The sequence below is a fragment of the Buteo buteo genome, chromosome 20 (genome assembly GCF_964188355.1).
Source record: "Buteo buteo chromosome 20, bButBut1.hap1.1, whole genome shotgun sequence".
In the NCBI taxonomy this organism is placed as follows: Eukaryota; Metazoa; Chordata; class Aves; order Accipitriformes; family Accipitridae; genus Buteo; species Buteo buteo.
In genome coordinates this window covers 28,089,435-28,116,583 of record NC_134190.1, presented here as the reverse complement: position 1 = coordinate 28,116,583, position 27,149 = coordinate 28,089,435, and the positions used below count along the sequence as shown (strand labels likewise).

The following is a 27,149-nucleotide window of genomic DNA, read 5'->3' as shown; positions in this document are numbered from 1 at the left end:
GGAGTCAAATCCCGGGGTTGCACACGAGCAGAGCTGGCCTGCCCAGGACAGCAGGGGAGCAAGCAGCAACCTTTCTAAACGTGTTCCGAGTCCTGCCTGGACCTACCTGTGTCGACAGTCCTGGGCTTCGTCAATAACCTTTAAGCTCCTGCTCAGTTAGAGCAGAGTGCAAATAAAGATCCCACTTTGCGACACCTCTTTCCTCAGCAGAGTCAGCGTTTAAACCCAGCTCTGCATTTGAATTGCCTGATGCAGGGCTCGGACGTGAGACTGATGCTGATGGGTCTGGAGTGGCAAAGCTCTGCTGCTTCCCCTCCTCCGAAGGAAGGAGACCACGGTTAGGCAGCAGCAGGCGTGCTGGAGAGTCACGGCCAGCTCTGCTGGGGCAGCCCCGGCAGTGGCTCCAGCCCTCCTCCCGCTCCTGCTGGGCTAAGAAACCACGGCAGCCGCACCGAGCCGGTCCTCGGGAAGAGACATGCCCCTCTTTCGCAAGAGATTTGGATGCCCTCCTTGTCACAGCCTTCCGCTGATGTCCGTGTCCATACTTCTGAACTCCACTGACTCTTCTCAGATTGGGTCAGCTGGATAGACCATTAGTTCTCTGTTAATTAAAAGCTAATCTGCAAAACCATGAAGGAGCAGGGAAACAGTGGCAGAGGAACCCCAATACCCCAGTCAGAGCAAATAGGACACCCTGGCCCAGCTCCTCACTGGGCTGTCACTGGACAGCCATTAGCCCCAGTGTCTGGGTGTGACAACCATCAACCGGGGGGTCGATGGGAATGGCTCCCCAGCTCACCCTGCAGAAGAAGGGGGGCACTGCCAGCAGGCTGGGGGTCTCATTATGGGACGCAGGGGTAGAATCATAGAATGGTTTGGGTTGGAAGGGACCTTCAACAGATTGGACTCATCAGGCTTCTGAAAAGGGATCTACAGTCATGAATGCTCTTCCCATCCCTAAAATGTCTGACACAGTTCCTTCCATTCTCATTAAAAATTGGTAAGGCCTGTCAGTTAATTGGTGAAAACAGTACCGGGAAGGTAGTGGTGTCCAGATTTCTTATTAATGCTGGGCACAATTTGGATGATTTGGTGTGAGGTGTAACGGGGTATCTTAGAGAACTGAGGAGCAAAGAGGTAGAGCAAGAGTTGGAAAATCTATGGTGGGTTGCCTTTGCACTTAACTGCTTCAGGGTGACGCTCCTCTGTATCTGTGATGCTCTTTTGCAGTTGCAGTGCGTGCAGTTAAATTGGCTTCTTTTGCACTGCGGAAAGAAAAAGAAATCCTCCCTTCTTAAAAACTAGGACTGTTGGCCTTCATGTTGATAGCTCTGAAAGTGGCACCCTCCGGTTCATACTGACTATAAACGAGCAAAAGTCAGAAGCCTGCCATTTTATTTTAGCCTTCCGAATTCAAAATTTTCCTTGCAAATTGCTGAAGGTTTTCTCCCATGATTTATTTCTTCTTTCTGCTTCCTTCATGCTCTGGTTTATAATCCATTTTTGCTTATTTCTTATTTCCTATTTCTTACAAACCTGTTTCTTCTTTTTCTGATCTAGCTGGGCCTTTTTAAAATTCTAATTTAGCGACTTTTTTTTTATCCCTCAGTATACTGCATCTTGCTTAACAGCCTCTTGTGAAGAAGAGTTCGGCAGCTTAACTTCATTGTAAGAAGAACCATCTTTTGTTTGTTTCCAACCTGTCATCTGTTTGAGTCCCCCAAATTCTTACCCTGGAAAAGGCCAAACAGTTGATCTCAGTTCCCCCTCTCCAGGCCATTTATGATTTTACAAACCTCTGTCACACCTCCCCTATCATCTCTTTCCCAGGCTGAAGAATTGTGAATTACTTATCTTTCCTCATTTAGAAACCGTTCTATACCTTTGATCTTCCTTATTTCCTTTCTCTGATCTGAAAGGAGTTTTCCCTTACACAATAACAAAGCACAGTCTGTAAGACAGAAAATCCATTAATACTTCATAGCATGCTTGTTTAGTAAGGAAGTAGGTCATTGTAAATTCTCATGACCGTGAATAAAGAGAAAAAAATGATAGGCCTGATCCTCAAGGCAAGCACAAATTAGCTGAAATGTTACTAGAGAAGGAAATGAAAAATCTGTGACCTGACCCATGCAAGTTTGAGGTGAAGATTTAGAATACTTTGTTTAACAAAATGCACAAGATTCTGTGGTTTGCGAAGAAGACTCAAAAGAATTGTTATGCATATATTAGAGTGAAGTAAGACAAATATGTTTGCTTTTCATGTCAGAAGTTAAAATGTTGAGTTCTGCTTCTACCAAAAATAATTCTAAAGGAGAAAAGAGTGTGATTATATTGCATTATGCTGAAACCTGAGCAGTTAGGATTGTTTCCACAGGGCTGTTGCTTATTGGTTTATTGTTGCTGTTGTTATTATCATTATTATTATTATTATTTGAACAATGCCAATTTAAGGGTTAGGAAGCTGAATCTTTTAAAAAAAAATTATGCTTCTATACCCAATTATTTGGGATGTGGGAAATGAAAATCTGTACTTAGGAACAGGCAAAGAATCCTTCCTAGACTAGGAGGAATAATTTGGTATTCTTGTTTTCTCTAAGATAACTGTATTCCTTTTTAAAAAAACTGTATACACAAAAAAGACATCTAAATGGGCATGAATTCAAAAAAAGAAAAATTGCAGTGTATCTGAATGATAATGCACTTACTGTCTCATTAAGTGGATGCCAAAAGACGGCAATGATAATTGTGTAGCTGCTGATAAGAGAATTTTCAGAATGCATTATGGATGTTGTGCCTCATCCTGACAAACGCAGTTCACAAAAGAACAACAAGCAGTGTCTCAAAGGGGTGTTATGTTTCAGATATTGGAGTCTTCCCTTAACAAGTGTCCAAGACATGGATCAAAGTAGAACTGCAGCATGTATGGCTTGTTCCTCATACATATTTCCTTGAACTCAGGCTTGCGGTTCTGTTCATATTATGGATACCAAATAATTCGCTATTTTTCATGGTATGTTCTGTGGTATTCAACATTTTAGCAGTAATGGAATGTTTCCCATTATATGAGTTCTTGACAGTATAAGTGTATGTATATGTGCAAAATTATGCACATATATATAAAAATATATATAATATATAGAGATATATATTTTTCCCTCTTCCTACACATGTAATTTTAGTAGCAAATCAAAAGCTCTGGACTATACTGTTGTGTTTCAGTTGTGGTTAGCGAGGTTTTTTGGTTAGGTTTGTTTGTAAGTACCTTTGATTTTAGTTCACTGAGTCCGTCTGGAATTAAGCACATCTGAATATCACAGGACCTTTTTAGAAGTTTGAACCCAAGTATCAAAGTCTTGTTTCCGTGCATTGTGTTTCTTCATCAACTTCATGCACTTTGCCATGAGGTGACCATCAGGTTTGATTTCTCAGCTTAAAACATAGACCACATGATGAATGCAGTGTTGCCTCTGAGAGTCAGACTGTCTGAAGGGGCAGGACAGGCTTAGACGAGCAAGTAATGTGTATACCTCCTACATAGATGGAGAGTGCTGATGTTCAGTTTTCTTTTATTGCCATTTACAGCATTTTAGGGCGGGGAGATCACAGAGGTAAGGGACAGGGATAAACCCTAGTGTACATGGAAAAATAATAATTTCTCTTTAAAACCCTAGATATTTTTAATAGTTGCTAAGTCTCCTGCACTCTTACATTTGCATAAGTAAGCTTTTGGAAAGAGAACAGCAAATGCGATTAATACTCTGCTGTGGCAGGCAGCTTTGCCTGTTCAGGTGTTTTGGGTGGTTTTGTTTTCCCCTTTCCTTATAGTGTTGTAGAGAGTCAGATTAAAAGACATTCAGCAGAAGTTAATTCTCTTCAACTTTTTAAGAAGTCTGTTGAGCTGGATTAAAAAAAAAAAATCCAAAGCTGTATTCAGTTACCTAACTATTTTAAACTTCTGTGTTTTCTAAAGATAGAGCAGTGATAATATTTCATCAGTGCCAAAGTACCACAGTACATTGTTTTGGGATTCAGAAAAGCTGACCTCTATCTCTGGCTTTGTCTCTTGAAGTCCTGTTGATTTATTTAAAGTCCTTTGAAGTATCATCTTTCTGCTGTATGCCTCCATTTCTTCCATTTCCTTATTGGTTAAATGCTGATTTTAATATTTACCTTCATACAGTTTGACCTCAAACATGCTATATAATGTTTGTAACATGCTCTAATATTTTATTTTGAGGAAGATTACTGCAAAGGAAAAGCTCAGATCTGGAGTGGAAAAGAACACTTTGTATTTGGCCATATTCTTGTCTACTCTCAACAGATCTGATGAATGTCATTATTACATATTATTTTAAGATCTTCCATATGGTACGTAAAAAATCATCCTGCTTTCTTAAAGTTTTCTAAAAATCAATACAACTTCAAGGGTTTCCTTATTGTGATTTTGTTTGTTGTCTCATTCTGCACTGTGGGGAATTTAATTACTTTTCACCTGAATCAGGAGGTGCATTGTATTGTCAGTGTGAGCCTGGAAATTATTATAAACCTTACTTGTCCAGGGCTGGAAAGTGCCTTAGGGTCTCAAGCATTCTGATGAAGCAGAAGTAAAGGCTCATGCGTAGATTACAAAGCCAGAAGGAGCTGCGAGGATCAGCTGGTGCCATAGGTTACAGTCTCTTATAGCTTAACTGAATCAGTTTTCATTTGCACTCTAGCGGTGCCTCCCCCACTCTGAATATTGGCCTGCCCTGGGCCCACCGTAGTTCTGTGGCCCACCATCCACCTTTGTTATTGAACTTCTAGTTTAAAATACCATAAAACCTGGTTGCACAGACTAACCCTGACCATCTTACTGTAACTCTGCAAGACCACCGTGACAAATGGAGAATAGTTGGGCAGCCCTCTTGCCACAGCTGTGAAAACAAGGAGCTCCCCCCCAAAACACCGTAGGAAGTCTGTCTTGTAGTCCCTGAGCCAGGGCTGGACCCAAAGGCGGACGGACCAGCGGTGGGTCTTGGAAGACCTGCGGGGGGCTGGGGCTTCTCTGCCCCCTGAGCTGCATCTCAGTGGCCTTAATGCGGAGAGGAGGAGTTGCTGTACTGGCTTCCTCAAAGGCAAGGCATGGGCTCCTGATGGTCGGGACCACTTCGTGGGATGCGTACAAACTCAAGGAGGTGGAAGTGATTGGCAGAAGGAAACGGGATGAGATGAGTCGGAATAGAAAGGTCTCCCGAGTTGCTCGCTGCCAGACGTGACTGAAGCGCAGATAGGCTATTTCAGTGTAAATGAGCTGCGACCATATTTGCAAAGATATTTGCGTGCCTAAAAGCCACTTAAGAGTATTTTATAAAGTGCTTTGATTTCCACGCAAGCTAGGTACAGATTTCCTGCTTGCCTTGCAATGACCTGTGAAGTTCTAGGAGCTAGTGCTACTGGAGAGGGGCACACAGCCAGCAGGTCACGGTGCTGGGTGGGCCTTTTGGTCTGAAGACTGACACGAGAAGAGGGTATTGGGGCTCTGAATAGAGACAGAGAAATGATTGATAACCAGGGGGAAAAAGAGTAAGAAATAATCTTAGGCAGCCACCCGCGAGTGTTGCTCAGATCAATATTATGTTCCTCACCTGACAATTCCCATAAATGTTTTTGGCTCCCCTGCTATGCAGTAAGTGTTGATGGTGATTGCCTTTGACAACCTTTGAAGCAGCACAGAAAGAAGAAAAGCAAAATCTGTTTCTGCTCGTCTGTGATGGAGCTTCTAAAGAGCCTTTCTGTATCCACTTTGACACTGCTATACCTGCGCTTTAAAATCCAGATTGATTTGTTTCTCTTAACATAGAGGAAACTTGATTCTATCTTGTGAATGGATTTTCCCATCAGAATTAAGGCTTGGGGATGTTTGCTGTGATCTAGGTCATGCTGACCTTAATTAAAGACCAAATCACCATGTGTCAGGTAACGTCACATGCTATTTTGATAGTCCCCTGGTGCAGTAGTTCCTCAAAAAAACTGGCAACTGAGCACAGCATAGGCAAGCTAAAAGACATGCAGTTAACTTGTTTCCAAAACATCTTTATTCAAATGTGATTTAAATTTCCTCAGTTATGGAAACATTTCCCATGATAGGGTACGAGTTCCTGTAACTACCATAAACACGCTAGATGGGAGACAAATCTGGAGTATTTAATTTGTTTGTTTATTTGTAACAGCAGTAACAGGCATGTCTCCTCTAAAATGCAGCACCTGAAACAGTCATTTGCCACCTACTCTCCCTTCTGTGCTTTTCCCCCGCAGTTGCTGTATTACGTGCTATGTTGTGCAGCCTGTGATCTCCCCCTTGCCTGGGGACCCACTCCGGCACTCGGGCTGTGGGCTGGCTGCCCGGGGCTCCCGGGAGCCGGAGGGGAAGGTGCTGTGCTGGGCAGCCGAGGAACGCGCTCTGTCCCCCCGAGGCACCCCCAGCTCCAGCTCCCGTGCCCTGCGAGCCGGCCGGCACCGCTACGCCCCGTCACGTGGAGCAGAGCAAGGTGGTTGCCAGCTCTGTACTTTGCTAATTTTATTCTACTTTTCCTGTCGTGGACGTAAGGTCATTAAGTTTCTTTGAAAAATAAGGACCTGGGGAGAAAAGAGGTTGTTTGACGGCAGGTGGGATATAGTATTTTTGGTATTTCCAATGCCAAGCTATTAAAGCAAGCTGACAATATCAAATGTGGAGAGCATAAAAATTATTTATGTGCCACAAAGTATTAGTCTGGGAGACGTTTAGAATCCAGGATTCATCTTGCAGCCATGTCTATAACTATGAGGCATTTTCTTAAACACGTCTGTGACAGTCTCGGTGTTTTTATAACCACCTTGGTCAGCATCATGTTTCAATCTGAGTCCTTACGGCAGTTGACTTGCTTTCAATATTTCTCCCAAGTATGAGTAATATAGAAGCTAATATAATGAATGAAATAATTTGTGTTTTAAAATTTCTTACGTTTTCTTCTACTGTGAGATAATTTCTCAGTAATTCTAACATTTTTTCATTGTCTTTGTTCTTTATATTTAATTGCACTGATCTTTGTATGCCCTTTGTACTTCAGTCCTTAATTATCTATCTGAAACTAGTCTCTAGTTGTGGTGGAAGACTAATCTTTTGTTTCGTCTATAACAGAAATTTTCAACAGACTTCCGACTACTGTGCTATAGTTTGTTTATTTTTAGATGTGTTTTTAACCATATGAAATTACAATGTGTTGGGTTGCGAGGTGGTTTATTATTTTTTTAATTTTTGTTTGAGTTGACTACTGGTAGTTGTTTGGATTTATCCACGAGCATTTTCAAACTGACTATAAGCATGTTGCATGTGATGAGCTGTGTACTGAATATCAAATTAATGTTGAAAGACTGGTAGAGGGGAGTGGTAATTGGGTTGAGAGTTACCTGCAGTGGAGCATGTGATGTGATTTGGGAAGGGTTGCTAGGACACTTAATGCTGTAGTGTGCTGGCAGTGATAAACGACCACTGCTCTACTGTTGAGTTTTGTGTCCTTGGTCAAGGCAGCTTATTTTCTAAGGCTTTAAACTGTGGGTTTTGGTCTTGCAGTGCTGTGGTTAGCCATTTGCCATACAGATCCACCTTTAAAGGATATGTAGCACAATTTGTAACACACCAGTGTCTTTCCGCTATCAGTTGTGTTCATTAGTTGCAGGCTGTGCAACTAATTTGTAGTTTGTGTTTTAGTATAGAGCAGCCCAGCTCGTTGTTTGCTAAAATGATATTTTGTTTAAGCTTTTACCAAACTAATAAAATAATGCTTTTTAAGCAGAGTATGTTTTGATTAAGATGAAGCAACCGTTACTCATAAATGAGTGTTTTATATGTGATTTGCTTCTTAGGATTTTAGGGTTTCTTCAAAGCAGTTTTAGCTGTTCGATCATTAAAAAATATTTAGGATTAGATAGGTATACTATTTTTTGGTAGATTTAGAATTTTATCTTTTTTTTTTATTTTAAATAGGTTGTTTTCCAAAACTCAATGTGGCATTTATAATGTCTAAATATATTTTTATACATAGTAACATTATCTCTGTTGTTTGCAAACATAAGTTACTGCAGTTACATGGAAATTAGTGAAAGATTTGATGACTGTATTACTTATTTTATGTCACTTTTAAAAAAAAAAAGTTTCAACACATTTTGTAATTTGGCCTTCCTAGGGAAATAAGTCTGAAGGTACAAAAATCAGCTTTCTTAGTAGTTAGCACTGTTAGTCAAAACTCCAGTGTGCTGAAGTTCCCAATCTTATATCATCTGTGCAGTTTAGAAGATAAGCTTATACTAAGTAGTACTTCATGTGACAGTTCATAAACTTTTAGATTTTCACCAACATACGGGTATGTAACGAAAATTATATTTTGCTTAGGTATGCTGAAGCTAATAGTTACACTTATATTTTAGTACAGTGAAATAATTTATTGTATAAATTGATACAAAGGTACGACTTGTTACTCATCAAAGCGTATATGAAAGCAATGATTGAAGCCCAAGTTTGGGGACATTGGTGAATTCTAGAAATGATGATATAGAGGTGGTGAATAATGAGGTAGCAGAGTTTGCTGATCAGATTGGGATATTCAAAGTAGAGATAATAAGTGCCCATTGTAGAGAGCTGAGAAACACTTCTGTGAATATGTTTAACTGGTGAGTCAAACAGAGCAGGGACTGTTCTCCAGCCCCAGTGGTGAGCATGGCTAGTGTCCATACACTGAAATTCATCTGAGGTAAACATTAAGTGAGGAAAAATAGAGAAGGAAAAATCAACTTAATGTGTATGTGGATTTACAGATTTGGGAAACTGTGTTTAAAAGATTGACTTACATTACTGAAAAGCAAACTAAACCTGCCATTGTATTTGGTGCTGAGAACTGCTTCCCTGAGATAGCACATTACTTTGCAACATGTGGATGTTCCAGCACCCTTCTCTGACTGAGAAGGGGTGGTGTGTGAGACATCCTGCTCCAGGTCTTTTTAGTGTAGTATTACTTCATATCTTCATGATGTATTGTCAAATCTCTCTGATGGCAGGCTGTACTATTAAAAGGGAAGCTGCAGGGTGCAACTTACTTTGCTGTAAAAGATAACTCGTATTAGCAACTGAAACTGGTGGGGTTTAAGTAGGAATTTTCTTTTTGTACGGGATTATTTTTCTCGTGGAGAATAAAAACTGTAGCCATTCCATACAGTAAAAAACCCCACAAGTCAAATGCACTTTCTGCATTGTTCATATTGCTGCTTAGAAGCACTATGATGTAATTTTTCTATTAGCTTAGAACATTCTAGGTTCAAAACAGGCATCTTTTATAAATACAGGCAGGATGTGAAAAACATTAGAGAAGGGAAATTGTTTCTTTATTTTTTGTTGCTACATATACATCAGAATTCATAAAAAGAAATTGTATGTTCATGTGGCTACTTCTACTTTATCCATAGTGTTTCAATACTATTTCAGTCAGATTTGGGAATGAAGTCAGAAATTAATAAATATAATGAAAATATGGCAGCAGTCACCTGGAAGTTGGAATATTCTTTCCTTCCTATTACTAGTAGCTTCTCTTTGTATGTAGGAAGGCTTTTCAGTTTTTGCAAAGCATCATGATGTATTTCAATAATAGACTCACAGCTTGTCTTTTCTATATAGAAATGTAGTATACAAACTGTAAACCAATCTGTAAGAAAAGTGTTAAATGCAGAATCTGCTAATAAGGTGGAGCTATAGGTAATAGTAGACAAGGTTATCATGGAAATGGCATTATTGCCAGTTTAGTGGACTTGTATTTTTCTTCATGTTCACAGTATTAAACCCATTTGATTTTTAAAATACATTCTTTAGAAGGGAAGACTTTGTCACGTTCACTGCCAGAATTTAATTTTCCTTCCATGCATTCCTGCTTCTTGTGTGGTACACAGAATTTATCAGTTCATCCCCAAAGCAAAACCTCTACAGAATATTTTGAACCCAGTAAAGAATAAGCTAAAATATGAGCAATAAAAATATTTCAAAATCTGTCAGAAAATGATAATATGGAAATTAATTTTTTTACTTTAAATATTACATAATCATAAAGAGTTTTAAATTGTAATTCACTTAAAATAACATTTGCTTTAGATGCACAGTAGTCTAACTATAAAAAAAGCTTATGGAGGTATCTCAGTTCACCTTGTGTCTTGTGCCTGTTGTAGTTGCAATTTTTACTGCTAGAAAAAGTCATTCTGCTAATTAGCTGTGATCTGGCATGCTTTATCAGCAATTTTAGAATCTGTTTGTTCCACTGAAGTTAATCAGCCAAAGTGAAAACATCATCTGTGCAAATGTTTTTTAAAGTGTTGCAAAATGCCTTTGTATACAGTTACACAGGTCAGATAGGAGCGTGAAGAACATGTTTCTAAAAGTAGGTAATTCGTACTAAATACAATCTAGAGCCATAGCAGTGAACCAAACCAATCTCTGTTCCTTGCATGGTCAATCCTTCTTTCTGCAGTTGAGTAACAAAAGGACTTCCAGAGAGTCTGTAAGGCTATTTGACATCCAGGTTATAAAAATATTCAGGGAGGACAAAGCCATCGCAGAGAAGGAATTCCTGTATCCCTGCTCGGTGAAGAAGAAACTGAAGAAATTCCCGCATTAAAATCCTTCTCAGAGGGTTGGAGGAAGGAGGGCATGTATAGATTGGTCTGAAACAGACCTTGGTTCCTGAAGACCACCAAGTAGCAAATGTGAAAATAAACTTTAAAAAAAGGTTCTAGAAAGGGTCAGGGAACTTGTAGGTCTGTAAACTCAATGTCTTCATGAGACAAAAGCTGAACCTGTAAGAATAGAGAATGGGAGAAACACATTCTGTTTTGAAAGAAGGGAAGTCTTTTCTTAAAAATGTCTTGAAGTTGTCTGAAGGCATCAACAAACGCATGGACGAGGCTGATTTAATTGATAGCTCTACCTGGATTTCCAAAAGGCCTTTAAAAGAGTCCTTTGGCCAGGCCTTTTCCGTTGTCGCGGTTTAAGCCCAGCCGGTAACAAAGCACCACGCAGCTGCTCGCTCACTCCTCCCCCCAGCCACAGTGGGATGAGGAGAAAATATAAAGAAACGCTCGTGGGTCGAGACAAGGACAGGGAGGGATGTCTCCCCACTTACGGTCACGGGCAAAAGACAGGCTCAACTTGGGGAAGAAACAAAATCAATTTAATCTGCTACCAGTCAAACCAAATCAAGGATATTGGGAAGTAAACTCCAACCTGAGAACAGCTTTCCCCCTGCCCTCCCGCCTCAGCCCCACTCCCGGTTCTCTCCCCCTAGGGGAACAGGGGACGGGGGCTGGGGTCGGTTCCTCACCCCTTGTCTCTGCCGCTCCTTCCTCCTCAGGGGGAGGAGGACTCGGCGCTCGGCCCCTGCTCCGCCGGGGGGTCCGTCCCTCCCGCGGGAGACAGCCCTTCACCAACTTCTCCAGCGTGGGTCCTTCCCGCGGGCTGCAGTTCCTCACAGACTCCTCCAGCGCGGGTCCCTTCCACAGGCAGGGTGCAGTCCTTCCGTCACAGACTGCTCCAGCGCGGGAGTCGCGGCCATTTTGGGGGACATCCGCTCCCCCGCTCCCCTCCACGGGCTGGGGGGGACAGCCTGCCGCCTCCCCGCGGGCTGCGGGGGCATCCCCTCCTCCTTCCCTGACCTCGGCATCCGCAGAGGGGTTCCTCTCACGTCCCACTCCCCCGACTCCCTCACGGGGCCTTCCCCTTCTGAAATCTCTTCTCCCCGAGGCGCTACCGCCATCGCTGAGGGGCTCGGCCTGGGCCAGAGGCGGGTCCAGCTCCGAGCCGGGGCAGCTTCCAGCAGCTTCTGACAGGAGCCGGCCCTGCGGCCTGCTCCCCACTACCCAAACCCCGCCACACAACCCCAAAACATCGGTGAACTGAGTAGCTGGGAGGGAAGATCCACGCATGGATAAATGGTTCTTTAAAAGTCAAGGAACAGAAGGTAGGAGTGAATGTAGATTCTTACATTCAGACTTAAAGAAATGAAAAAGTGTGCAAGCATGGAAAATATCTCTTCCCTGGACAAGTACCTCCCTTTGTTTAATCATTCCTCTCAGCTAGTTTAAGAGTAATAGCTTATTCCTAATAATGCTGTGTAGTATTTTAGGTATCTACAGTGTATAACCACATGCTGCTGTGTAGGGGTTGTCACTAATACTGGTATGAATGTGAGGTACTGTGCTAACTTCTGAGGTGTCAGTCAGAATATATCCCCCCACACCATGTGATTTAGAAAGAACTGCTTCAGGCTATCCAGTGTGCTCCACACTAAGGCTTTGGAATAGAAAGCCTGACCTAACAAATGACGTCTTGGCAGTTTTGAGGCATGAAGGAGAGAAAATGGCATCTTTTGTGTAAAGATGGAGTAAGTTGGCAGTAGAAGCATGGAGAGGTTTTAATATTTACTTCATTCCTTCCTGAATGTAAACCAAATTAAGCACTTTCTTTGTCCTGACGTGCTGAGTCTTGATAGCATTTGCCTGACACAGAAAATTGAACTTTAAGGTTTTCTGAGAGTAAATTTTCTTGTTAGATGCCTTCCAATTAAGAATTAACCCAAATGCTGGTTGGAGATCTCAATATAGTTCAAAATGGTAACCAAGGTCTAAAAATGTTACAAACATATATAAGAGTGTCATCATTAAAAACTTTGGCTCTGATTCTGCAATCAGTTTAATCCAGTTCTGTAGGTCATCACTTTCCTTGGTTATACACCACTATTGTTATTCTCCCTTCTGCTCTCTATCGTTCTTGGCGAAGTACATAGCCAAAGACCACTGTTTCCTAGCACAGGCTGCCAAATTATGAAAAATGAACTTGATAAAAGTTTGTCGTAGTCATCAGACAAGCAGAACAAATACTTGAGGAATATTTCCTATTAACAAGCTTATCTAGTTCATTATGAATACTGATAGAGAAAAATATTCTGTAAGAAAAACATTCTTCTATAAATCATAATTCCATTTAGTTAGAAATCATGAAAAATACTATTTCAAAATGTCTAATTACTGTTGTCTGTCCATTAGATTAAAACATGTTAATTACCAACAGTTTGCAATGCAATAGAAAAAATATATTGCGTAGATGTTCTTACTGTAATTTATTCAGGTAATACTAAACTGTTAATTGATTTTAATTTCATTATATATTGATAACTCTGAGTATGTAGCATATGTAATATGCAGTGCAGTTATGCACAATATAAACTGCAGTGATTGGGGAAGAAAGCTGAAATCAGCATTATGGTTTTGAGGGTAATCTCATTTCCAGTTAGGCATGCCAGAAGTTAGTACATTAATAAAGAGCACATATGTGATTATCAGTTCATTTATCTGTTTGTCCTGCCTTCTCCTGTTACATTTTGAACCTATTGATTAATTTCTGTAAAACTTGCCAGAAGTGGAGAAGTTTAGAGATATATATGAAGAAATTTCATGAAGGCTGGTAGATACTACTGTGAAATAAACTTCATGAAGACTGGTAGATGGTACAGGAAAGATAGCCTAGTAATACTTCTGCTGAGGGAAAGTAAGGAGAAATGTACTGTTATACATTTAACTCTGCAGTGTATTGCTGGTCTTGTAAGTAAATATATTTATATTACAGATTATAGTCTTTTTTTTAAAGAATGAACCAGATTAATTTAGTGGAAAAGATTGGGGGTATCTAAAAAATTGGACATGGGACTATTTCTGTAATATAACAAAGATTGATGTATTTCCCCATAGATTTATTTTTTTGAAGTAAACAGTTTAAATTTTATGGTATTAAATGTCTTTTTTTTTTTTTAATAGCATGCTAGTACTCATTCCTGTATCAGATCCAGGACCTAAAAATGAATCTCAGTCTTTTGGGGATAACATTTTAGTTTTTAAGATGGATGAGAGTATCAGTCGTTCACAGATTCTGCTTCCAAAATTCAAGCCAAATCCAAAGTTACTGTTAGTTTTACCTAAATATATATCTGAATACATTTGAATTTTTGTTTTGTTTGTTTCTTTCAATTATTTGTATATTCAAATGTGTTGAGCAGTTTTGGTAGTAAAGAAGTAAAATGATCCCAGAGGCGTATGTAAACACAAAAAGACTTCTCTGCAGGCAGGAATGGGAGTGCTGTGGCTGTCTGGTTCCTTCTGAACAAAGAGAGTGTGGTTCCCCTCTGGCAAAACATTTTTTTAGATTCAAAATATGAAGAGTCATTAATTAGAGTCAATGATATTGATTATGTGTATTACACAGAAGTGATCTAAACAGACCATAACTCTGATTCTTGTTTCTAGTGTATTTTTCCTGGTTTTGATTCAAGAGCTTACAGTTTATGATTTGTTTTCATCTACAGTGGCATATAGATAGGCTTTGTGTATGCTCAGAGCTGAATGAAATAAATCCAGTCATTCCACAGAATAGCCTGGAGTTATGAGAGACTTCAATCTGTAATAATGATAAAAAGAAAATCACATCAAATAACAGTTACTACAGAAAAGGAATATCCTCCTGGTGTCCACAATGCTATGATTGCAAAAGCTACAAAGAGAATTACACATACAAATTAGAATACCGCATCATAACTTCCTGGCTTGTAAAATGACATCAGTTCCCCTTCCACAAAGGGACTTTTTACCGAGTTTATTTTAGCACTGAAAATATGGAGCAGTTTGCTGATGTCTGGAATAATGAGTAATTCAAACTCTTATTTTTTTGTTGATTCTCAGTTATTTTGAGAAATCTTTAGGTGGTTGGGGTTTTTTGGCCTTTTTTTTTTTAATTGGGTTGTTTCTTGCAAAATTGCAATTTGTTTTTCTACTTATCTTTCTGAAAAACATTTGAGATTCCCCTTGATACAGATAAAGGGTCTGAGGATATTGGAGCTTCCTATTTCTTCTCTTCAGTGTGTTCTTATTATGGCCTTCATGAGTATTTAAGGATTTAAATTCCTTTTACCTTTCAGAGTACTAAATATAATGTTGCAGTCATTAAAGAAATTTATTTTTACTCTTAATTCCTGAGGAAGTAAGTCTGCAGTTGCCCATATTCTGTCTGTCCTTCAACCTGTCATGTTCTGTACTCAAATAACTTTAATTCCTGAACCTTTACCATCAGCTCTGAAACAGAAATAGAAATCCAAAAGATTGCTACATTCCTTTATGAAAGACAGGAGCTTTCATGATAGAGATCCCAACTTAGTGATCTCACTAAGACGAATATAGGAAAAGGCCAGTTGTTACACTGTGTACCAGCCACTGGTGGACCAGGCACCACTTGATCACTAATTTTACGTCAGCTATAACAATCTTTGGCCTGTTTGAGGAGTTGGAAGTATTGTATAAGGAGGGAAATAAACGGGCAAAAGGATACAAATCCATAGGAATCCAGACTTCCATTAATTTTGTCTACTCCCCAAACTGCTTGGTTTTGAAACAGTGCTTGCCATATGGGCAAACTGTCTCCTGTTTTCAATTCTGTCATCCTTCTGGTGAGCTATCACATAGCTATGGATACTGCTGACACTGAAATGTATTAAAATGTTGGAACTCTTGACTTTGGACCTCCGTAGGTCAGGAAATGTGAAAGAGAAAACGTCAACATCGTATGACTGGCCAGAGCTCCGTGGGCAGGAGTGTTGCATGGAATAGCTGGAGAACCTTCCAAACACATATACCTAAAATAATGGTATTTGGCATAGTACATGGTAACCATGTGACTGACTAATTTGCATGGTGGCCAAGCATTTCCTTTTTAAATGGTGCTTTTCAGTTTCTACCCAGTGTTGTTCTTCCTAGCTGAATTTTGTCTGAGTCTAAAACCGTACAGGTTCCAAAGAAGTGTAGACTTGTTCCCTAGCTTGGCTAGTCACACCACAAACCATCAAATGAAAGAGCAAATGAGGAGAGAGATGATTCAGCTTTGCAGACCTAAAGAATTTGCACTTTGGCAGTGACAGAAGGTTTCTTTTTTCTCCCATTAACTTCCATGAGGACAGTATAAATCATAGCCTTTCTTGCCCACCCCTCAGCTTCCATTTCCTCAGCTTTTTTATCCAGAAGAGAAGTGGGATCTAACTGTTAAAAAAAGGTATTAATTGTTTGTGTTGGGGGTTTTTGGTAAAAATTCTGTTCATGCAAGAATTGCGGGAAGGATCTGTACAATATCTAAGAAGAAAGAAATGCAACAAAATAACTCATAAACTGGAGGCTTTCCACGTGGGGGAACTCTGTTGAGAACTCTGGCAGTTACTAAAATATTTAACAAATTTAACAAATTATTTATGCCTCAGTTCAGAATCAGCAGCCTATATGTAAGTTTTTATTTTTATATAGCATAGTACTTCCTTGTATACATATACCTTTGTACATCGCTTTCATCAGTTGAACTTCTATATAATACACTACATTTTTCTGAGCAACTCAGTGAACTTTAGTGCTCTCTTGAGAAATTAGTCATAGCTACGTAACTTTGTCTTCATTTGCTTTTAAATACAGTCTATTTTGATAGTTAAGTACTAGACATCAGATTATTTTATATTCACTGATACTGAAAAATACATGTGCTTGAATGTAAAAATACAATTTAGAAAATGCCCCATTGCCTGGAAATGCATACAGTTTTCTATACATCAAAAGAGATGGAAGAGAGATCAGGCATGGTAATGTTGCTTAAGTGATTAGAGGTACCAGCTGGTACTTAGAGTATCTAGAGATGCTTCCCGGTGGTATCTTGGTGTCACTTGCATTAATTTTTGACTCATGTGGATCACCTTCTGTAGACATTGAATTTATTCATTGATTAAGCAGAAACCTCACCACAGTATACACTTAATGGATATATCTAAAGGGATGCAGGTGGCCCAGGAGATGGACTTGCCTCTCCACTGACTGTACTGGGAGATTAGAAGTGCTGTGTGACTCAGTGTTTCCATATGGTGAATTGAATGGGAGCTTACTAGAGTTTATGCATATTGTGTGGTGGTTTTTTTTATTTATACAGTGTCTGTAAAGGCGATGAACTAGGTTCATGCTACACTGTCTTTGAGGTCACCCTGCTCTTTTTCTGCTGTTGAGCTACCGTTGTTAGTTACACCCTTTTCCACAGCTCAGGCTTGTCCTCCTTGGCAGAAGCCCTAATCATGTTGCATAGTCTGTTCAGGTACTCCTTAATTCCCTTACAGAGGTTCTTGGCTACAGTTTTATCTGCACAGTTGATAAGAGCTCTCACAGCAAGATACAGAGTTTCTTACCAGAAGATCCACCACATCTTCTCTTATTATCCAGTATTCACCTGGGGGGAAGGGAGGCAGGGGTGGGGAGAAAAAAAATAGAGGAAAAGAGAAAGAGCTGCAGAGCCCTAGCTGAGAGAAACAACAAGGTAGAAGGCTGGACTGACTCAGGATTTCATTCCAAGTGCTTTGGTACAGGTAGGATTCACAGCATGGGGTCTACTCAGAGCAGGTGCCTGAAAAGGAGGAACTTTTTGTACGATTGCATACTGATTAGAGTGCTTGCTTAGGAAGGGGGAAGCTCACTTAATTTTTTTGGACTGAGGAAAACTTTGAACCTGTTCCTTCTGGGAAAATGCTTATGAGACCTTAGAGCAAACCTGGGATGGAGCTCGTCTCCAGCTCATATATTGAAACTGGACCACGGTTCAGAAGCAAATGCAAGATGTAGGAGAAGAGAGACACTCAGCAAGAAGTATATACATTGTTTATTTTGTTTAGCAATGTTAATTGCATTTTCCGTTGAACAGTCTATTGACAATCTGTATTTCACTCAATAGCTCTTCAGTGGCAAGTACAGAAATATTCACTCAAGCCAGACTACCTATGGGCAAAAAACCTGTTTGTCTGAGTTAGAAACCACTTCATCCATTTATTGGAATTTTTTTAATAAGCTTATACCCTTGTGACACATTTCTGAATGAACTTCATGCTAGCCAACAGAACTAATGATGTTTCAAACACAGTTTCTATCTACATATTCACTTACACACTTAAGTGTTACATCTACACTGAGTATGGCAATGGCTGAGATATCTGAGTTGTCTTTGAACAGCCTAATTCAGGTACTGGAAGCCAGCACAGAGCTTCATGTGGGCTGAATTACCCCATTGAGAATCTGAAAAGCCTGGTTAATTAGCTTCCTTGCCTGTCAGTCACTTGTTTCCATCTATTTTCTCACTTCAGCTAGTTCAGTCATAAAACTGTAATCTGTTTTTCTATGGCTGTGAAGATGATACTCATAATTTACTCCTCCATCTACCCATCACAGTTTTGTTTTTTTTTTTTTTGACTGGTTATATGCCTAAAGTTTTAAATAGTCTGTAACTTTATGAAGCTGGACAATACATTTAGAAGTTTGTGTGCGGCTTTTCAAAAATGATCTCTGCATAGAGATTATGGCAGCACACTGTTGATTTCAGTTCAGTTCAGTGTTCGTTTTGTTACTAAACCTTCCCACTGCCTATCTCAGAATCTTCTATGCCCAGCAGTCTTTATTTTCAGGCATTTGTTCTCGTTTCATAATTTCATTTAAAAAACCAGCCAGTTGGAACACCCTATCCCTGCACTGTAATCTGTCACACAAGATCCGTGTCTGCTGAGAGTATGTGATGATGCTGACATCAAAGTAGAATGAAGCAGTTGTGATTTACAAAGAAGTAGAAAAGTATTTTGAGTTCAAAATTTTTTCTGTACACCATCATCTCTTATGTTTTTTTAAATTATTGGCTGTTGTGAAATGTTTCATTTAAACTATTTCTTATCCCTCTGCTTCATAACAGAGGTTCTTTGGAGAAAGTGAAATATGTAGATTTTTCTCCTTGTTTTTACATTTATGTATTTTAGAAAATTTTAAGAACTTGGATGTTGCTTTTAGAAACATCATAATGCCATGATCTTAAAGTTTTAGGGAAAGAAAGAAAAGTTTTATCAAATTGAAAACATTGATCCTTTTTGTGGCAAGGGTATATAGTTCCCACTTTTAGCTTTGTGGAACCATGAGAGGTGAGATGTCAGACATGTCACAGATGGAGGAACAGGTATTGCCTGTAACGATGTTATAATTTGTGAGGAAAATAAAAGCATTTCTTTAAAACTTTAATTTTGAAGTGTGCATTTATAAAAGGAGCGTTAAAACTCCTTGTATTTTTTTGTGAATAAAATGTGTTCCTCAAGGAGATGGATTTCTGTTAATAACACAATTTATCTCTTTTCTCTGAACCAATGTAGCGTACCGTTGGACTTTTTTTCTGACATCTCTGGCTCTTTCACTACTAGCAATTCACAGATTGCCTGGTACATAGGTACACCAAAACCAACCAATGAATGATCACTGGGGAAATCTATCATAAACCTCATGATTAGATTAACTATGGAGAATTAATGAAATTTTAGCCTCCTTTCTGCCTCCTTTCTGCCTCCTTCCCTTCCAGACCATGAATACTAGGACATCATGTAGTACTTGTAACCCAGGCTATATCATACACTAGGGCCTTACAGATAGAGACCTTCTCTACAGATTGCAGCTGTATCTCAGCTTCAGTTCCCTGTTAGTATTACCTTTTTTTATTGAATTAGGAATTGGTTTCATTACTCGACTGTGTTTCTTCTGCTCCGAGTGAGCTAGGATGGGTAAATGTGTCTCTTTTTGCAGCAGTAAACTGGGGACAGTTGAAAATGCTCGCATCACCACACAGTATTCTGTTCTTTTCGAAGTTCAAGCACAGGAAAGGCCAGCCTCTCTCCTCTCTTTACTCTCTGAAATGTCCTGGACAATTACTAAATAAAACTGGATTCTTTAAATGAACTTACTTATCATGTTCATGTGTTGTTGTGTACACTGAGCATCTGATGCTGTAAGTTTGACCCTAAATAGATTAAGTTTTGTGTTTTAGGCAAATGCATTTTTTTTAGGTAGTAGTGAAAAGTATATTCTAGTAGAGAGATGTCAGATCTTGCTACTTAAACATAGCTTACCGTCACCAAGGTTAGTATCTAGAGGTCACTGACAGATAGCAGTGGGTCAGGCTGAAGTAAAATGCAGGGCAGGCTGTTGATATAGGTGAAACTTTTCACCCCTTAATTATATGGTACTGCAAAAGAAAATGTCTTGCCAAAAGACCATGGCAATAACATGGCTTCTGATGTTGCTATTAGGAGCCGTAGCTATTGTTTTACATCAGTAGATCATGATCCCACCTAATTAATACTCAGCAGTGGATGTAGAACATGAGCTGAATTTCAGAAAATGTATACCTCATCGAGTAGGCAAACATCTTGTTCATTATCATTCTTATTTAATCCTAAATTAAAATAGTATTATTGCTTGGGATTTTGCCACCAATTGTGAAGGCTTTTTGAAGAGTGAACCTTTGCTAAAAATCAAACAAAAGCAAAATACATAACTGCAGCAACTACAGCTATCTTTCATTGCAGGTTAGGATTATGTTCTGTTAATTTATTCATATAAATTCCCTGACACTTTTTTTTTTTTAACCCCCCTAGATATTGGCAAATGTAATCATTTTTATCTGCGGAAACTTGGCAGGAGCATACCACAAGCACCTCATGGAACTTGCGCTGCAGCAGACGTATCAGGACACATGCAACTGCATCAAATCCCGTATCAAGTTAGAATTTGAGAAGAGGCAACAGGTAAAGTCACACCTGTGTCTGGGTCTGGTTTGCTGTTTTCACACTATCTCCCCATTCATCACTATATAATCCAGTTTGCTAATGCAAGAACACTTAATGAATTACTTAAAGTTACTTAACGAAGTATGCAAGGTCTTTTGAACAAGGTTGTACACAATTTCCATTTGAATATAAGAAGGTATTGTAATTATTTATGTTGTCATATACATGTTTTCTTTCATTTGTTCTGTGAAAATATTTTATGATAAAGTTTAAAATGCTATATAGATTCTGTTTGCGCACCATCTCTTTTGTTGTTCTCATTGAACGCGGTGTGAGAGGTACATGTGCACTTTGGGAATCTTCAGTTCTCCATGCATAAGACCGATACTGCAAAATCACTGTGAGAAGATATTACTGCACTGTTTGAAAAATATTTGAAACTACAATACTGATGAATCATGTGATACAGTTCTAGGGGTCAGGTATGTTAAGAGGAGCTAGGGGAATTGCATAATGAGACTACCTGTCATTTATTGTAGCAGCTGAATAAAAGGCTTCTCTGATTGCTTTATATAGTTCTTTTTCTCTTTGCAAGTTCTGTACAGTGCCTATCATCCTGACAGATAGGTGCTTCATTTAAGGGAATTTGAAATACAAATTAGTTCATCAAGTAGTAAAGAAGATATGTGTATTTTGCTTTGAAGGTCGCCAGACTAAAACTTCTATGAACTGTTATGGGTCAGAGAATAGAGCCTTCACTGACACGTTTCTGTTGTCACAAAAAGTGCAGATGTACACCTTGTATGTCCCAGCTGACCTTAACTGTCATGTCTGTGTCACAAATACCTGTCACCATTTTAAATGAAGGTTTTCAAGATCCATCACCAATACTTTTTTTTGCAGAAAAAGCAAATGGAGGGTCCATACCAGGACCAACAGGTCCTGTGTGTCCAGAGGGCTAGCCTTACTCTGCTGGGCACTTGGTTTGCATGCTGGCCAAAGTTGCTGCAAAACTTCGAAGGTAGTCTTAAGGAGAACATTTTACAGTAAAGGCAGGCTTTGATGAGGAGATGCAAAATCTGCATGAGGTACTGTTGCAGGAAAGGTTGTGTAAGAGCAGTCATGTACAAGTTTCCACCTCTGCCTCCATGAGCTGTGTGCAGTGAATCAGTAGGCTTTATAACTGGTAGTACACAATGCACATTTTACTATCTGTTGAGAAAATGGGCAAGAGTATCTCCAAATTAGTTCCAGTGAGACAGCTTGTGAGTGCAGAACAACCAATGCCACGTATCTGGGAGCAGTACCACGCCAGATTGGGCAGTCTCCAGTGATGTAGGGCTGATGTGATGGCTTCTAGGCTCATGGTGGCTTTGTAGAAGATGGTTAACACTGTTCCCTGTGCTTAGGCCTCAGATGCCAGAAGGATGTATGCAGACCATAATCAAACAGCATAATTCATGGCAGGAATCAAGGTCTCCCTTATCCAGCAGAGACCTGAGCTCTTAGCTTGCTGAGCACAGTTGTAAGGGCCCAGGTTTCTACTATCGGTTCCTACAGGCATTGGAAATCCATTGGAGTATCTGCAAGAAGCAGGAGGGTGTGTTACTGGACACTGTCAGTAGGTGAGCTCAAAGGGGTAAGGATGCTGCTTGTAGAAGGCAGTAGTTAGACCAGACATATTGCTAGCTGGTGGTTTCTGTAAATGTGTATTATTTGCTAAACACTACTAATTTCTATGGAAAGACATAAGTAAGTCGTTTTGATTTCCTGGCATTTCTGAAGGTCTTGCAGAAATGGTTGAGAACCTGACAATGGAGAGAAGCAAAAATACCTGAAATTCTGTGCCAGGTGCTTCCTCTTTGTGGTTTGTAGCAGTTGTGTTTCTAATACACTGGAGCCCAGCAAGATGGAAAGCAGAAAGAGCTATCTTTCATTGTTAAATTGTGGTGGTGTTATAGAATAATGAAGGATATTGTATGTATTTTGTTATATATATATAAAAGTATGTGTTGTCATATTTGTGAACTGGTAGAAATAAATATATCAAATTAGTTAAGACATCTACAGAGCTCTAAGTAGTGTATTGCAGGTCTGCGTTAATAACAGGTGCATCAATGTCTCATTAAACAGAAGTAAGTGAACTGTTCTACGAATGCTAATGATCTTTTTGACCTCCGATGAACCATTAGCTCATCCGATCTTCTTATATAGATTTCTTTAGCCTTTATCCTCTCAAGCCCATAATATGTCCTTTATCTCATGCCAGTTTTTCCAGCCAAAAAGGCAAGGAGGTTCACCTCCTTATTATCACACTTATGAATGCTAGATATTTAAATGTGAAAAGGTAAATGAAGATTAATTTGTTAAGTTGTTGTGGGGTTTTTTTCCCAGGGTTAACATACTTCTTTGTTTGCAAACTTTAGTTCAGAAGTGGATGTACTTTAGTCTGTCTTTTAATACTGCTTGTTTTGCCAAGAAGATATGGAAGATCATCCACATTGTTAGTATTCAGGGAGCAAGTCAATTATATTGCTGACTATTTTTAGAGGATTGGGATACATTGAAAGAGTAGGAGCAGGTGCATTTTAAAAAATGTCGAGTTTGATCAAGGCCTTTATTAGTCTCTGAAAGGTTGTAGCATGACCCTTCATTCTACATCTCTTTAATGAGAAAAATCTAATTTACTGGAGTGAGAACTAACACAAGCTACTTTTATACCGCTGCAGAGCATAGAATGTGCTTCTAAATGCTTAGGGCTACAGATGAAATTTGCCGATTTTTCCAGATCATGGATATCATGTCTTTTATAATTGTTTTTGAAAGATGTGCAATTTACGTTCCAAATCATCCCATGGATTTCCTTTTGTTTTGTTGGAGATTAGGCTCATACAAACGTAGCCAGCTGTTGTTTTTCAGCGGGGTTTTTTTGTGTGTCTTTGAAGAGCCTTTTTTGAGAACACCAGTTTGGTCGTATCAATAGATAAGTATATTGAATTACCACTCAACAGTTACGCCAAAGAACTCAAGAGAAACGCCAAATTCATGGTTTCCGCGCGAGACCAGCGTACACCAGTGTCTGGCGAAATAGGGTTGTGCGTTTATACACCGAGGTACAAGTCAGGCATATTGTACCCCCCACAGCCCCCTGCGTGCTTCCCTCGGGGCGCAGCAAAGGCTGGCGGCTCCCGAGGGACGGGAAGCCGTGGCTGAGGACACCTCCCAGCAGGATAGGGCCCTCAACACCCAGGGCCCCGTCCCGCAGCACGGGCCGAGCCGGGCAAACCCACTTGCTGGCGGCCAGGGTGGAGCAAAGGACACCAGCCAGGTTTGCAGTGGTGGGGCGGGTCTGAGGTCCACCCACAGCTCAGGGTCAGGTCCAGCAATTGCTAGGCAGGTCTGGGGAAGCTGGGAGGTCTGTCTGTCCAGGGGCCAGGATCAACAGGCTCCGGAGCTAGCTCCTACGGCACAGTGCGGTGGGGAGGCTGAGGTACCGTGGGGCTCCTGGGCCCTGGGCAGAGGCTGAGGGTGGAGGCCGGGTGAGGTTGGTCAGGGCCGGTAAGGCCAGTCAGTGCCCCCAGGGCCTTTACAGCTTCATGTGGTTTATGGCATAGGGGTCATGCTTAGGCTTGGCTTGCGTTTGCACTATAGAGCGTGTGTTTGCCAGCCGGTGAAGATGCGTAGATGTTCAGGCGTGTTGCAAACCACACCTTCACGAACTGTGGTTTCGTAGGGCTGTGTTTGATGACACTGGACGCTCTGGACTTTATTTCCATTAGTGTGCTTTGTTGTGAGAGTCACTTTTAAACTCCTGGCAGTATTTTCAGTGGCCACTTCGGTGTTTCTCACATGGCTTTTCTGTCTTCTCAGTGTATATAAAAGTGAAACGTGAAACTATTCTGACCTCTGCTAATTACAGCCTTATTTCAAGATACATATTTAAAATAGCCTCTCATAATGTTACTTGTCTCACTGATACGGCCTGGCTGACAGTTTGTAGGGGTGATGACTCACTAACACTGAGTGCAAGATCTTAACATTGACAAGCATTTAGCATAATTGCTCTTCTCCCTCTCTCCTGGTGCATCATGAGACATAGGAATATACACCGAGAAATTCTTACAACATCTCAGGGAGGTGTTTGTAAGGTGTTGGTGTTCAGTAGGTTCTCTAAAACACTGTCTTTGCAAAGCAGGCAGTATGATGATGGTTTTAGAAACAACACTCGGGTAGCAGATGAAAATGAATGAGGTTTCAAGTTATTGAGTGGGATTTTAATTTTTTCACCAAAACATGGTGAAGCAATACCATTCATTACAGGAACTGAAATATTTCAAAATTGTTTTTAAATTAATCTAAAACAGAGAAGCCTCATACATTTCTGAGATTTGAGGCTGTTAGTAAAGAACAGAAACATCTGAAATATATTATTTGGAACTAATAAATAAAATGTGGATTCCTGTAAATTCAAGTAATGCATTTTAAAATATAAGCTATTAATATTTTCATGAACATAGAATAGTTTTTCTAGGAGCTTCCTCATTTTCCTTTTTTTTCCCCACATAGCTTCAAGGCTAGTAAGCAGGAAAAACAAAAACTAGTTTTGGTCTCTTAAATTTTAGAAGCCATTAGAATCCAGGCATGTTCATACACATATACATGGGTGAGGTGCCAATCCTTTCTATTAACCTACATGTCATTACCAGAATTAAAATTGGTAGTCTTTCTGCTGTGCATTTTAGTCTTCCTTTGGCCCCACCAACTCTGATTAAACTCCCTTTATTTCTATTGCTCAGAGAAAGTTGCTTCTCCAGAACTGTTTTGCATGCCTTTTAATGATTTTATGCTCTTCTCTGTTTCCTATGTTTGGAAAGAATGTCAGCTGTGGAAGACTGCCTTTCTCCAGTCGCATATGTGAACCTTGAGAAATGCTCTAGCCAGAATAGGTCCCGATACCTACCTTACACCCCAACTCCAAGGTATATTGGGTACTGTGATCTTTGAAATGTGAGAGGACTGAGAGAAAATAAGGATATAACTTGACTTTGTTAAATTCCCTTTGGTTTATAGGTCACGTCTGGTTTTATGCATGAGTCAGTCAGTCACAGATACCTTTAATAATGCCCTTTACAGCATTGAAGGGAACCCTCAGGCAGCCCAGGGCTGATGCGCTGCAACAACTGGGGCTACATTTTTTTTTTTTATTAATTAAAAAAAGGCCTAGTGCTCATAGGGATTATGTGCAGCTGTAATAGTCCACACTGACAACACTCTTTAAAAGCACAATTAAGTAAAGACGTTTGCTCCAGATGAGTAACTCCTCATTTCTGATTTTGCAATGTAAAGACTGCTGGACAAAATCTGTCTTGTGAAGAATGGAATTTTAAATAAATAACAACTCCATTTTCTCTCCATATTTAAAAAAAAAAATTTGCACAGGTAGTCTTCCTTCTTTTTAAGATATTCTTCCAGGTTATTTTAAAATACATCCTTGCATGGTCACCATACGTTAAGAATGAACATTTGTTTTCTGGTACTATAGGGAAAAAAATATGTTCAGCTTGTTACAGTAGTTATAAAAATAGAAGATGGAAGTGTTAGTGTGCCTGGGACTGTTATTGTGACATATAAATACTCTGCAAATCTGTCCAAGGATGTCTGGGGTTTTTTTATTGCTCTAACAAGAGAATTTAAATGAAATCACAAGCTTTTTTGTTTTTCTTCTTATACTAGCTTTTTATGTTAAATCTTTCTTTTATAAGTAATCTTTTGTTGCTCTATTAATATATGCCTTCTATGCCATTTTCCTCATTTTGTGTAAACTGTAGAGCTAATTTTTCTTCCCCATATGCATTTCTAGAGTTCTTGTAAATTAATGTATCCATCTGCAATGAGTTTGAGGAACAAACGATATGTCACAACCCAATTTAGAATCAGTAGCATGTGAATAACATATTGCTCTTAGCTGAAGTCCCATTAATTTTTGCATATAAAATGCAATTATGTATTATTGTTGTTGTTAGTGTTTTTGTCCAAGCTCTGTGCAAGGATTCTCAATTATGCCAACAGCCTATCATTAAAAGGCTGTGTAATGCTATAAATAGATGTACTATAACTTACTCACATAAATCATTGTACCGCAGTTTCTTCCTAAATTTTTTCATTCAGTTAAATTTATTATCCAGCCTGTAAAAGACATAAGTACGTTGTTGCATGGCATAGCATACATTAGCATTTAAAAGATATGACTGGCTGAAGGTGAATTGGTTGACAGGTGTCAACAGTGTTGTCGTGGTTTAACCCCAGCCAGCAACTAAGCCCCACGCAGCTGCTCACTCACTCCCTCCCCTCCCAGTGGGATGGGGGAGAGAATCGGAAGGAAAAAGGTAAAACTCGTGGGTTGAGATAAGAACAGTCTTAATGGAACAGAAAGGAAGAAACTAATAA

General features: G+C 39.7%; 1 protein-coding gene across 4 annotated transcripts in view; it reads left to right on the top strand.

Moving 5' to 3' along the window:
• The window catches only part of ADCY2 (adenylate cyclase 2), a 196,326-nt gene that overhangs the window by 77,534 nt on the left and 91,643 nt on the right, over positions 1–27,149 (top strand). For all 4 annotated transcript variants that reach the window (XM_075052496.1, XM_075052495.1, XM_075052497.1 and 1 more), the window contains one exon: positions 20,571–20,720. In XM_075052496.1, the coding sequence (XP_074908597.1) occupies positions 20,571–20,720 (150 nt within the window). The remainder of the gene's footprint in view (positions 1–20,570; positions 20,721–27,149) is intronic.